The following is a 13,155-nucleotide window of genomic DNA, read 5'->3' on the forward strand; positions in this document are numbered from 1 at the left end:
CTTCAATACCTGCGACTATTTCTGAGGGTCTTAAAAGAAATATGTCTAGTAACGAATCTCCCCTTGTCGCTCTGTCTGTTACTTGAATTAAGTTATGTTTCCAGATGAGTGTGTTTACTAATGACTGGGCTTGACTCATCCCTCCGTCTATTGTACCCTGCCAGTTTACCTGAGGCAAGTTTAGGTCCCCTGCAACGATAACATACTGCCCGCGGATTTTTCTATTTTCCAACATATCTCTTATTTTATACAGTACGTTCAAGCCTTCTTTCGGGGCCCTGTATAAACCGATGATGTGTAATATGTTTCGCGAATAATCATCCTCTATATCTACACCCAACATTTCGAACTCCGAGTCCTTAAAATTTTCAGCGCTTTGCAGGCACTCTTTTACACATATAAAAACCCCTCCCCCTGTTCCTACACGGTCGCGTCTGTATGTTACATAGTCGTTTCTAAATACTTCTGAGTCTGCTACTTCGCTGGAAAGCCATGATTCCGTTCCTATTATGACGTCAGGATTATGCGAATCTACTAGGTTCCAGAATTCAATTGATTTATTATAAATACTTCTACAATTCACCTGCAGCACCACTAAAGACTTACCATTACATGACATAATATTGGTGATCCCTGTTGTTTCCGCTGTGGCCGCCGCTACCGCCTCCGTCTCTCCCATCGCCGTCGCCGTCGCCGCTTCCTCCGCCGTTGTAATAGTACTCGTACATACTATTTGCCGCCGTCATTCCCGGTCGTTCCTTCTCTCCGTTGCCGCCGCCCTCGAGAACAGCGCTCCTAGTCCCGTCGCTCCTCGTCGATTTAGATGAACTCCATCACGTCCCAGGTCCCCGTCACCGATCCACGAATTTGGGTCCACGAATGTTGCTCCCGTTCTATCTGCCACCCAGTCGAATGCCTCATTGAGTCGCCCAATCCGAGTCCAGTGAAAATCTCGTCGCCGCACTATCCCGCTGATAATTATCTTCGCTTGGGGGTACAGCTCCTTCGTTCTTACCGCCAAGTCGTACATATCTCCCATAACGTACTCGAATCGTCGCCTCAGGTCATTGGTCCCCACATGTAATATTACAGTTTTTATGTCCCGTTTCTCCTGTTGCTCCAATTTGAGTTTCACTTCGTCGACTCGTATCCCCGGGTAGCACAGCACTTCGAGGTCCTTATTTTCCTGTCCCACATGTCGCACCATGGAATCTCCTATCACCAATATCTGCTTCTCCTCGCTCGCCTCCCCGTGTTGTTCCTCGCGTAGCCGCCTGTTCTCAGCTTCCATCTCTCTCAGTCGTTCTTCCGTCTGTTGCAGCTTTTCTTTCAGTTCCGCCACCTCTTTCTTCAGCAACTCAATTTCTGTGTCCGTGGTCTCAACAGCTATGTCCCTCATACATTCCCTACACCGCCAGTTCTCCTCAATATGCTGGTCCCTCTTGAGTTTTTGACAGCTGAAGTGAAACCACGTCGAACAGGTGATGCACAGAAGGCCAGTCCTCAAATTGTTTTTGCAGACTCCGCACTTCACAGATTCCACAGGTCCTGGGTTCAGTTCCACTCCTCCAATCACCAACAGCATGGCTAGTATCAGGATCACAAAGCTGCTCAGGGTCGGTTCCGCACTCCTCTGGCCTGAAGCTGCCGGGATCCACTTCACCGCCCGCGCCGCCCAGGTACCAATCCTCGCCCGGTACGTTGCTAGTTCACAACCCATTCTACCTGCTCTGTTAATGATGATAAAACCGAGACGTATAGGAATGAGTAAACTTTTTTGTGCCTTTGTTTATTATTTTCTCGTGAAAAATCTGTGTGGAATGATACAGATTATAGTGATTTAAATAACATTTACAGATCCAGAAAACGACCCAAAGACTCTGCAAGCCACAACAAATTTCTAAAAACAACTGAATTTCTTTGTCAAAACCCTAAGTATTGAATTTGCTCTAAGTGATCAGTATAGGCTTTCTATTAAAAAGCATAGCGAACTTGTTCGACAGAACAAAACAATTCTTGGCCATTCTATATGAGTCTTGGAAAATTAAGTCTTGCATTAGAGGGCATGACGAAAGTAAATTCTCAAAGAATCAAGGCAATTTTTTTAACGAGATTGCAAGGCACGACAGTTTACTGAAAACATACTTAGAATATTGCACTATGTTTCGTTTCGTTTCATTTCACCTTCAATTCAGAAATTTCAGAGTGGCTTGATATTTTCAGTGGCGAAGTCATGGATAATAAAATTAGGAAAGAGGATTGTAAAGCACCGTTCGTAGCTTTAATTCTGGATGAGAGCTCTGACATAGCATGAAATCAATCCTGCGATATATAACAGAAGATTGCGACATTGGAGTTTAAAAAGGAACAGGCGTCAGCATGGATAGTCTGCAAATGCTCTCCTTGAACATGCTCTCGAAGTCATTAACGATTTTGATTGTAATGATAAAGTTATTGTTCAAACCTACGATGGAGCGAATGTGATGGCATGCGAACATAATGATTTACGTACATGCAAAATTTCGCAGCCACTGTAAGTCAGCGATTCTTGTGTACGCTTCACGTACAAATTTATTAAACCTCGTCTTAACTCAGTCTGCCAATTTTACGAAATAAGTAAAAGTGATCTTCACTAATCTTGCTCGATTTTCGAGTTTTTTCTCTATACTTGTTTTTTTTTTTTTTTAAGATGGGACATGACACGAGCGTTGTGATCGGAAAAACAACTGAATGTCACATAGCGTGGTAGGTCTGTTGCTATGGTAACAACGGTTGAGTTGCCAAACTTATACTTCCCACATGAGGAGTGCTTAATAGCTCTCTTGGCGACATTTATTGTTCACACAATGTTAGCATTGGTGCGTTTCATGTTTGATTCTCTGTCGATTTTTGTATTGTTTTCTTACCTTCGCGTCAATTGCCAATGAATGTTTTAACGTAAGCAATCTTAACGACAATTGCTAGCTTCAATCAGCTGGCAGGATGGCAGTCGATATTGGCAACATGGCACTGTAGTTCCAAGCTCGGCCGCTTAACTGTCATGTCCCATCTTTCAAAAAAATAAGTATAAATCATCAAAGTTGGAATGTTTATTTGAATCAATAATGGATAATGAAAATTGTTAATGGGACCACGAAACTGTAGTTTATGGACGAAGGCTGTTAAGTTTACTGAAGGATTTTGATTTTATTTTCTGCTAATATTATTCGCTGCAATATTGCAACATTCTAATATTCTGTTTCAAAAACAACAGATGTTGCTTTTTGTAAAACAAAAATTCTTAATTTAGAGGAGTACAAGCAAGGACTGAGAAATTACTTTCAGGAATTTTGGGAACGCATAGATGATTTTGCTGCTGAAAATTATCCTCAATTTGAAAGATCACGGCTGGATGCAATCCCTGGAGATAGGCGATTGTTCAATGAAATCCTACACGTTATCAAAATCGATATTACTCAAAAGTTTTCTGAAAATTCCATATTGAAACTTTTGAGTTGCTTGATCATACACAATTAATTTTTTTAGTTCGTTATTTAACGACGCTGTATCAACTAAGAGGTTACTTAGCGTAGATGAGATTGGTGATAACGAGATGGTATTTGGCGAGATGAGGCCGAGGATTCACCATAGATTACCTGGCATTCACCTTACGGTTGGGGAAAACCTCGGAAAAAACCACACCAGGTAATCAGCCTAAGCGGGGATCGAACCCGCGCCCGAGCGCAACTTCAGACCGGCAGGCAAGCGCCTTAACCGACTGAGCCATGCCGATGGCTTACACAATTCACCACCTTTGCAAATTCGCTTCCTGAAGAAATTTTGTTAAACCTAAAAGAAAACTATGAAGCTTATTTTGATTTACTGTATTATCAACAGTGTAGTCGGTCTCATTCTATGCACTTTCGTCTTTCGTGTTGCATGTAAACACGCTACAAGAAAATTGTAAAGAAAATTTGAAAATTCAACTCAAACATTCATGTATAAGCGGCTATTTCCAGGAACGCAACTCTCGCATAGAACGAAAGCAGAACGCAACTCCCGCATATCACGAAAGCAGACTACTGTATTTTAATCATCCCTATGTCAAAATGTCACGCGACGCCACTGCTAGACACTAGTCTTCAGCATTTTGCGTTATTTTAATAGACAGAAAGCTTGGCTATGAGAGCCAAGCTAAAGTAATTACTACACAGTCATTCTATATGACCATGCACATAACATAAAAATGATGAAGAAAGAAAGTTGTAATTAAAGTAATACAACACAATGTAGTCACACTATCAGGACTACTACTTAATTTACCAACCGAGGTTATACAGGTGATCGGGGCGGGTTGTTAGTGTTCATTTCATGCCACCACAGTGCGCTGGGATCGCTGTAGTACTTTTTAGATTGTATTTTTGTTGTTACAATATCGAGGCCATGAAAGATTTAGAAGATGAAGATTTGGAAGGCTGTGTGTTTATAGCAGAAGGAGCAGAAGTTCCTGTATTTCTTATATCGAATATTTAATACAAAATGTTATCCAGTATTAGAAACATTGGTCAGATAGTTGTAAGTATTAAACATATGGAATAACAAATATGACAGAAGTAGAAAAAAGTAATTGTGTAAATTCTCTGTATTGATTGCGGAAATGTGTATTGATATGCTGTTAATTTACTTAGACCTTAAGATTTCGGGAAAATCGGAATATCTGCTGCTTGTTATTTTACGAGGTACCAAATATGCATTATTAGTACGTGAGTGTTAAAGCAGCAGCATTGGCGAGAGGACGCAGTAAGGGAATCGGCAGCTTGGAAAGCCAAATATTTACGAAGGATGTAGCTATAATACCAGGGGTATTTCAATTAATAAATGGTTAATACAGGTTAATGTAACAGTTTCAGAATTTACTAGATTGGTTTTCATGAGTTCTCGAAAATGCAAATGATGTAATAAATTACAAATCTGCTCTTGTCCAGTCAACTGTCCGAAGGCAGGTTTGAAGCTCATGAGTGACACCAATAAGACATCACTCATGAGGCAACTAAGTCAGGAAACAATGGGGGCAGGTGGCCAGTTCCTTTCCCCCTCCATTGTATACATCATACCCATCGCTGACTAGTAACATACAATCAAATCTCTCAATAGCAATTTAGGGAAGCAAAGAAAAATATTGTTACAAACAGTTGTGTTGTTATAAAGAAGGGTTTTAAAAATAAGAGTTACATTGGTAAGAGGCTTTATATTCAGCTTACTTGGTGTGTATATAAAGTTGTTTACCCTCCCGTATTTCCTGGAATCTCCCATATTTTCCCCTGATTTTTAACATTTTTAATTGGAGGCATGGTGATTTGACTAGGATAGTACATCCTGTTTTGTGGGGTTTTACAAACTGCTTTAACCTCTCGTTTGTGATGCTGTCATTGGATTACAACTACCATTGCTAAATATTGGGAGGAAAAGCTTATGATGAGATCGAAAACATGAGTGAGATCCATAAAAGTATTCTGTCTATCATAATAATATTGAAAACAGCTTTTGGTTAGTTATGTGCAATGTGGTGCTCATTGATGTAACTTTGTCATGAAAGAGAGCCGTAATTCATATAGAACAGTAAAATGTGTTGGGAATTGGGCCAGTCAGTTAACAATCCGATTTTCTAACACAAAAGTTAAATCTGTATTCACCCACATTCATGAGGAAGCAGTCCAGGAACCAGTTGAAATGCTGCCAGACTCAAACCGTTCTGTCCCATAAAACAGATCTACCAAAGGTCACATAGAGGACATTCTGATAAAGAATGATCTTGTCTTCGAAATAAGCGAGTAAACTGTCAGAAGAAGGTTACAAAGGAGCCATTGATCTACTCAGTGTGTTTGGAAGTGGAAGTGACATATCTTTGTTTGTTGATGGGAAAACAGGTAATTGATATTCTTGAACTCTTCAACAAATGTTTACAGAGGGAGAAAAATACGGCATGTCTTACTACATCTGTTGAAATCATTGTTAGTGGTTTAAACGGACTTAGGTCTAATGAAAAGTTTGTCTATTTTAAAAGATTGCAATGAGAAGATTAAAGATCTTGGTTTCAAACCATTAACACGTCCAAGGCATAAGAAGCCACCAAAAATTTGATGGAACAGCCTGAATCACATGCATATCAATCATATGAAGAATACTATCAACAACAATACTTTGAAGTGATAGACACAGCTCCTGTGGGATTTCAAAATCAATTTTTCAATCAGCATGGTATAAAGAAACAAGTTCTTCCAGAAAATGTCTTCATAAAAAGGGAAAATATTGATGCGTTAACCTTACCCTGAAATAAACACATTGTAATTAAGAGTGTAAATACAGATGTTCCAACAGAAGAACAAGAATTTCTGCTTAAATTATGATAGAGAAACTTTGAATAATTCAATGATGAAAGAGTCAGTTGTCCATTCAGAAATGTGGATAATCTTGTCTGGCTTTTACTGATGTGCGCATCATCCAGCGTAAGTCGGAAAGAAATGTCAGTGCACTATGCAGACTAAAGACATACCTGCGGTCAACTATGACTCAAAATAATGAATTAAATACTATTATAGTCACAATCATGCCATGGTATGAAAGAAAAATTTCACAACCTCGAGCGGGAATCGAACCTGCGACTTCCTGTTCTCCGGTCAGGCGCTCTACCACTGAGCTATCGAGTTCGTCTCATGTCAAAGGCTTGGAATTATCTTTCATACCATGGCATGATTGTGACTATAATAGTATTTAATTCGTTAATATGTCACATCAACGGACGTATATACATCATGCAAACATCGTAAGATGAAGATTACATTTGTAAGTTTCTTTCCACCCATAAGCAGTGCTGACTAAGATCAGACGCTATGGACAGTACTCTATAACAGAGTCGCCAGTATGAAAGGATAATTCTAAGCCTTTGGCGTGAGACGAACTCGATAGCTCAGTGGTAGAGCGCCTGACCGGAGAACAAGAAGTCGCAGGTTCGATTCCCGCTCGAGGTTGTGAAATTTTTCTTTCATACCATGGCATGATTGTGACTATAATAGTATTTAATTCATTAATATGTCACATCAACGGACGTATATACGTCATCCAAACATCGTAAGATGAAGATCAAAATAATGCTTCTTAAAAATGTTTATGTACTGGTATTTTTTTTCCTAGCTATGCTCGTCAATGGGGTGTACTACAAAAGCATTTAACAAAGCCAAAAAATCAAACTCTCAAGGGCTTATTACAGACTCGATGGTCAGTCTGTAATGATGCATGTACAGGGTCTTGGTAGAGACTGGAAAGAAGTTGTGGAAGCACTCAAGTCTGATCTGGAGATGTTAGCATTGTTATAGGGGCAATAAGATAGGCCTAATTTTATGTTTACTGGCTTACTAGAATCCCTGTCAATCATATAATGAAAGTATGGGAGGAATATTGCATGAATATTCCTTTCATGAATTAATTTAATACAAAAATAAGCACTATTTCTTCGTTTCCATCCATTCTCTTAAAAAAATTACCAGAAGCATATTGTATAGTAAAATACTGATGATTGAGTCATTGATTTGGTCCAGGGTGCGTTTATGTTTTGTTACATAGAAAATAAAACACTATAGGCTTTAGAAGCACTTTCGGTTATAGATTGGTCCAGGATGCTTTTGTTCTTTGTACGTCTATAATTTTACCCATAATCTTACATTGTGACATCAGATAGCATTGAGGGTCAATTCCACAGGTGAAACTAAGCTGCACTGCCGACCATAATGGTTGCCGTGTACACCTAAGTGCCTATATGAGCTGCCTTTAATGTAAATATTTCACACTTTCTAGTACTATTCACGCTTTTTTTCCTTACCTAGAATCGTTCCTATGGTCCATGTTTTGTGAGGTATACAAAGATGACTTACCAGACCCAGAATCATTTAAGAATGAATGTCTTTATTTCTTCAGATTTGCTAAATGCTTAAAAAAGTTCCTGTCATAATTTCAGAGTTGAGCCAGATGATCCATGCAGAAGGCTTAAAAGAAATTTGTCCTTACATTGATATTGCATTGAGAATCTTCGTATGTACTCTTACATCAAACTGTTCTACAGAGAGATCTTTTTCAGTGATGAAAAAAGTAAAAAATTACATGAAGTCTATCATGTCACATAATCACTTCAATTGGTTGGCTGTGCTTATGATAGAATCAGAAGTAAGAGCAATTGACTATGATGATCCTACCGCTTGTGGCCTTATAGAAACAGACAGAAGAAAATTTTTGTCTATTAGGCAGGAGTGTTATTTCAATTCATGAAGTTTTTGCACTTGTAGTCCTCTTGGGTAGCTGCGAATATATTGAATAAGCAGTCGTGGACAGCTGATAAGGGGTGGTCCTCCAGCTTGGGGATTGGGCGAAGGGCTAACAACCCATCACCGTAAAAAACAGCTTGTTACGAATCCCTACAATAAGCCTCGATATAGGACTGATTCTCTGGCACGACCACAGCAAAGGAATAAGGTTTTGAGATTTGGCACTTGGAATGTAACTAGTCTTTATAGAACAGGAGGGGTAACATTAGTAGCAAAAGAACTAGCTAGATATAGAATAGACTTCGTGGGAGTACAAGAGGTTAGGTTAGATGGGAATGGCATATCACAAATAGGAGATTACTTGTTGTATTATGGGGAAGGAAACAATAATCACCAATTAGGAACAAGATTCTTTGTTCATAAAAGAATAAAATCAGCAGTAAAAAAGGTCGAATTTATCAGTGACAGGTTATCATATTTAGTACTTAAGGGTAGATGGTGCGACATCATAGTTATAAATGCTCACACCCCTACAGAAGAGAAAGACGACCATATAAAGGATAGCTTCTATGAGGAATTGGAACATACTTTTGATCAGTTACCTAGATATCACATGAAAATTTTACTGGGGGATTTCAACACTAAAGTAGGACAGGAGGATATTTTTAGACCAACTATTGGAAAAGAGAGCCTACACGCAACTAGTAGTGACAATGGAATTAGTTTAGTCAACTTTGCCACATCGAAAAATTTAATTGTCAAAAGTACAACATTCTCCCATAAGGATATACCAGTACATAAATATACTTGGACTTCTCAAGATGGATTGACACACAACCAAATAGATCACATCTTGATAGATAAACGGAGACATACTAGTATAGTAGATATTCGAACTTTCAGGGGTGCAGACTGTAATTCTGACCATTATTTGGTGATTGGAGAATTAAGAGAAAGATTATCAGTAGCCAAGCGAGTAGAGCAACAAGTTAATATTACTAAATTCAATATTTTGAAATTAAAGGACGAGGAAGCTAAGCAAAATTATCAGGTCGAAATTTCGAATAGTTTTGCCACTTTAGAAAGTTCCGACGAAGTTGAGAAAGAATTAGATGTTAATAGCGTGTGGGAAAATATCAGAGATAGTATCAAACTTGCAGCTGAGCAGAGCATAGGTTATTATGAAACTAAGAAAAAGAAACCGTGGTTTGATGAAGATTGTTGCATGGTAGTAGAAAGAAGGAAACAGGCAAAATTGAAATTCTTACAGGATCCAGTTGAGGAGAAGAGAGATAATTATTTCAATGAAAGACGGGAAGCAAGTCGTACACTTAGGAATAAAAAGAGAGGTTACTTGAAGGAAAAACTGAATGAGGTAGAAACAAATAGTAAGGATAAAAACATTCGAGATTTATATAAGGGTATAAAGGAATTTAAGAATAGATATCAGCCAAGGGTAAACGTGATCAAGGATGAGAATGGTGACTTGCTTGCAGACTCTTCATCTCCTAAACAGATGGAAAAACTATTTTGCGCAACTACTAAATATACATAGGCCAAATAGAAATGATCGGGACGAAATTGAAATACAAACTGCGGAGCCATTTATACCCGAACCCATGCTTTCAGAAGTCGAAATTGCGATAGAAAATCTGAAAAAGTACAAGTCTCCAGGTATCGATCAAATTCCAGCAGAATTAATACAAGAGGGTGGAAGTGCATTATATAGCGAAATTTATAAACTTGTACTTGCTATTTGGGAAAAGGAAATTGTACCAGAACAATGGAAGGAGTCCATAATTGTACCTATTTTTAAAAAGGGGGACAAAACCAACTGTGGTAACTTTCGAGGAATATCACTTTTGTTGACGTCGTACAAAATTTTGTCCAATATCCTTTTGAGAAGATTAACTCCGTACGTAGATGAAATTATTGGGAATCATCAGTGTGGTTTTCGGCGTAATAGATCGACTATTGATCAGATTTTTTGTATTCGACAGATAATGGAGAAAAAATGGGAGTATAAGGGTACAGTACATCAGTTATTCATAGACTTCAAAAAGGCATATGACTCGGTTAAGAGGGAAGTATTATATGATATTCTTATTGAATTTGGTATTCCCAAGAAACTAGTTCGATTAATTAAAATGTGTCTCAGTGAAACATACAGCAGAGTCCGTATAGGTCAGTTTCTATCTGATGCTTTTCCAATTCACTGCGGACTAAAGCAGGGAGATGCACTATCACCTTTACTTTTTAACTTCGCTTTAGAATATGCCATTAGGAAAGCTCAGGATAACAGGCAGGGTTTGGAATTGAACGGGTTACATCAGCTTCTTGTCTATGCGGATGACGTAAATATGTTAGAAGAAAATACACAAACGATTAGGGAAAACACGGAAATTTTACTTGAAGCAAGTAAAGCGATCAGTTTGGAAGTAAATCCCGAAAAGACAAAGTATATGATTATGTCTCGAGACCAGAATATTGTACGAAATGGAAATATAAAAATTGGAGATTTATCCTACGAAGAGGTGGAAAAATTCAAATATCTTGGAGCAACAGTAACAAATATAAATGACACTTGGGAGGAAATTAAACGCAGAATAAATATGGGAAATGCGTGTTATTATTCGGTTGAGAAGCTCTTCTCATCCAGTCTGCTGTCCAAAAATCTGAAAGTTAGAATTTATAAAACAGTTATATTACCGGTTCTTCTGTATGGTTGTGAAACTTGGACTCTCACTCTGAGAGAGGAACATAGGTTAAGGGTGTTCGAGAATAAGGTGCTTAGGAAAATATTTGGGGCTAAGTGGGATGAAGTTACAGGAGAATGGAGAAAGTTACACAACACAGAACTGCACACATTGTATTCTTCACCTGACATAATTAGGAACATTAAATCCAGACGTTTGAGATGGGCAGGGCATGTAGCACGTATGGGCGAATCCAGAAATGCATATAGAGTGTTAATTGGAAGACCGGAGGGAAAAAGACCTTTAGGGAGGCCGAGATGTAGATGGAAGGATAATATTAAAATGGATTTGAGGGAGGTGGGATATGATGATAGAGACTGGATTAATCTTGCACAGGATAGGGACCGATGGCGGGCTTATGTGAGGGTGGCAATGAACCTTCGGGTTCCTTAAAAGCCATTTGTAAGTAAGTAAGTAAGTAGTCCTCTTCTTCCCAAAATGCGATATATAAAAATATAGTTTCATTTGGTCAAAATAAAATTTTATAGCTGTATTTAAGTTTCATGTTACAAAGATAGCAGTCATTATGTAAATAGATTAGGCTAATATTACATTTCATTGTTAAATGAAATCCGTAAATATTCAGGTAGTTCGAAAGTCTAGTTATTAATGGAACATTAATTAATTATATTTGTTAGTATGTATTATTTAGCATAATCATCTATTATTATTTTTTTATAATTCCACGTATTGGATTTTTAAATGTCTGAAAAAGTGTAAAAATTGTAGAATAAAGATTTCACCAGTACGTATATATGATATTGTGACAGCGACATGAGATTCGAACGCACGACCAGCGTCCCGCAAGAGAGAAGATCGCGCGGAGCACTTTGGGATGGCGCGCGGCAAAGAGGGGAAAGGGCCAACGCGGCGAGAGAGTGGAGAGAGAGTGCGCGCGCATCTGGTGCTGGTAGAGAGGAGAGGGCTCGGGAATTTTCTGGAGTGCCATCTCTAGAGACGCGTGGAACCTTCGAGGCTACGTCGCTGTGGTTATAAATTACGGACGCGAAGGAACGACAGCAGTTTCCAGTTTTCAGTTATTCAGTCAGTGAGTAAGCCAGAGCAAGCAAGCCTTGTGTACCGCAGTTCGACTCGAGTGTGCGTCCGCAACTGTATCAGCATCCGAAGGCCTGAGTTCGAGTGCAGTGGACCGCAGTTGGAGGGACCCGAGTTCGAGTACAGTGAACTGTCTCTGAAGGTCTGTGGTTCGAGATACTGTGAACTCAAGTGACTGAGATAGAAGAACTGTGAACTGAGAACTGATAGTTCTGATTTGTAAATAGTACTTTGTAAATATTGGTTAAGATTAACAGTTCATTGTTGTTCATACTAGTCCAAGTAAATTGTCATTGTCATCAGTGGAGTGCTATAACGAATACTGTGTTGAGTGAAAATCCAATTGTTGACGAGAGCGTTTAAGGCGAATTGTAGAAAGGAATTATTGTTGTGAGGAATAAATTACATTGTTGTTACTAATAAAATTCACATTGGTGTCAGAATCGGGACATTATCGACAATGGAGAACCTACAGCAGATCCTGCAAGCCATCGCGGAAATGAAAGCAGAAATGAAAGACGAAATGAACAAGCACATCAGTGAGCTGAAGAACGACATAAGTGAAGTGAAAACGGAGATGAAAAGTGACATAAGTGAAGTGAAAACGGAGATGAAAGGCGACATAAGCGGAGTGAAAGATGACGTCACTACGCAAATTGAAAGCGTTTCGGCCCATGTAGATGGAATTGTCGCCATCGTGAAAGACGAACTCAAAGCCGATCTTGACAACCTAAACAAGAATTTTACAACTATAAACGAGACAGTAGCCGAGTTGAGACAGGATGTAGACCATTTTGACGGCAAAATTCGCGCTCTCGAACGTCGTCAAGAGGAAACGAGTGTGCTGATGGACCAACATACTGTAGAAAACAAGCAAATCCTTGCGTTGGTGGATCGCCAGGCTAGAAAACAGAAACAGATAATCGCCGAGGAAGTTCAACGGGCCGTGGAAAGATCGACGTCGGAATTGAGGACCTCATGTAGTGGCCATGTAGAACCATCGCCCTCAGCCAGGCATTACAACGTCAAGACGCCGAAGTTCGACGGTA

At 39.1% G+C, this 13,155-nt stretch overlaps 1 protein-coding gene across 1 annotated transcript in view; it reads left to right on the plus strand.

The window, feature by feature from the left end:
• The first annotated feature begins 4,276 nt into the window (after positions 1 to 4,276).
• Positions 4,277 to 13,155, plus strand: part of ND-24 (NADH dehydrogenase ubiquinone) — a 32,337-nt gene continuing 23,458 nt past the window's right edge. Inside the window, exon 1 of the mRNA XM_069845909.1 lies at positions 4,277 to 4,554. Coding sequence (XP_069702010.1) covers positions 4,519 to 4,554 — 36 coding nt within the window. The 5' untranslated portion in view covers positions 4,277 to 4,518. The remainder of the gene's footprint in view (positions 4,555 to 13,155) is intronic.

This window comes from Periplaneta americana, chromosome 14 (assembly GCF_040183065.1).
Source record: "Periplaneta americana isolate PAMFEO1 chromosome 14, P.americana_PAMFEO1_priV1, whole genome shotgun sequence".
NCBI classification, from domain to species: Eukaryota; Metazoa; Arthropoda; class Insecta; order Blattodea; family Blattidae; genus Periplaneta; species Periplaneta americana.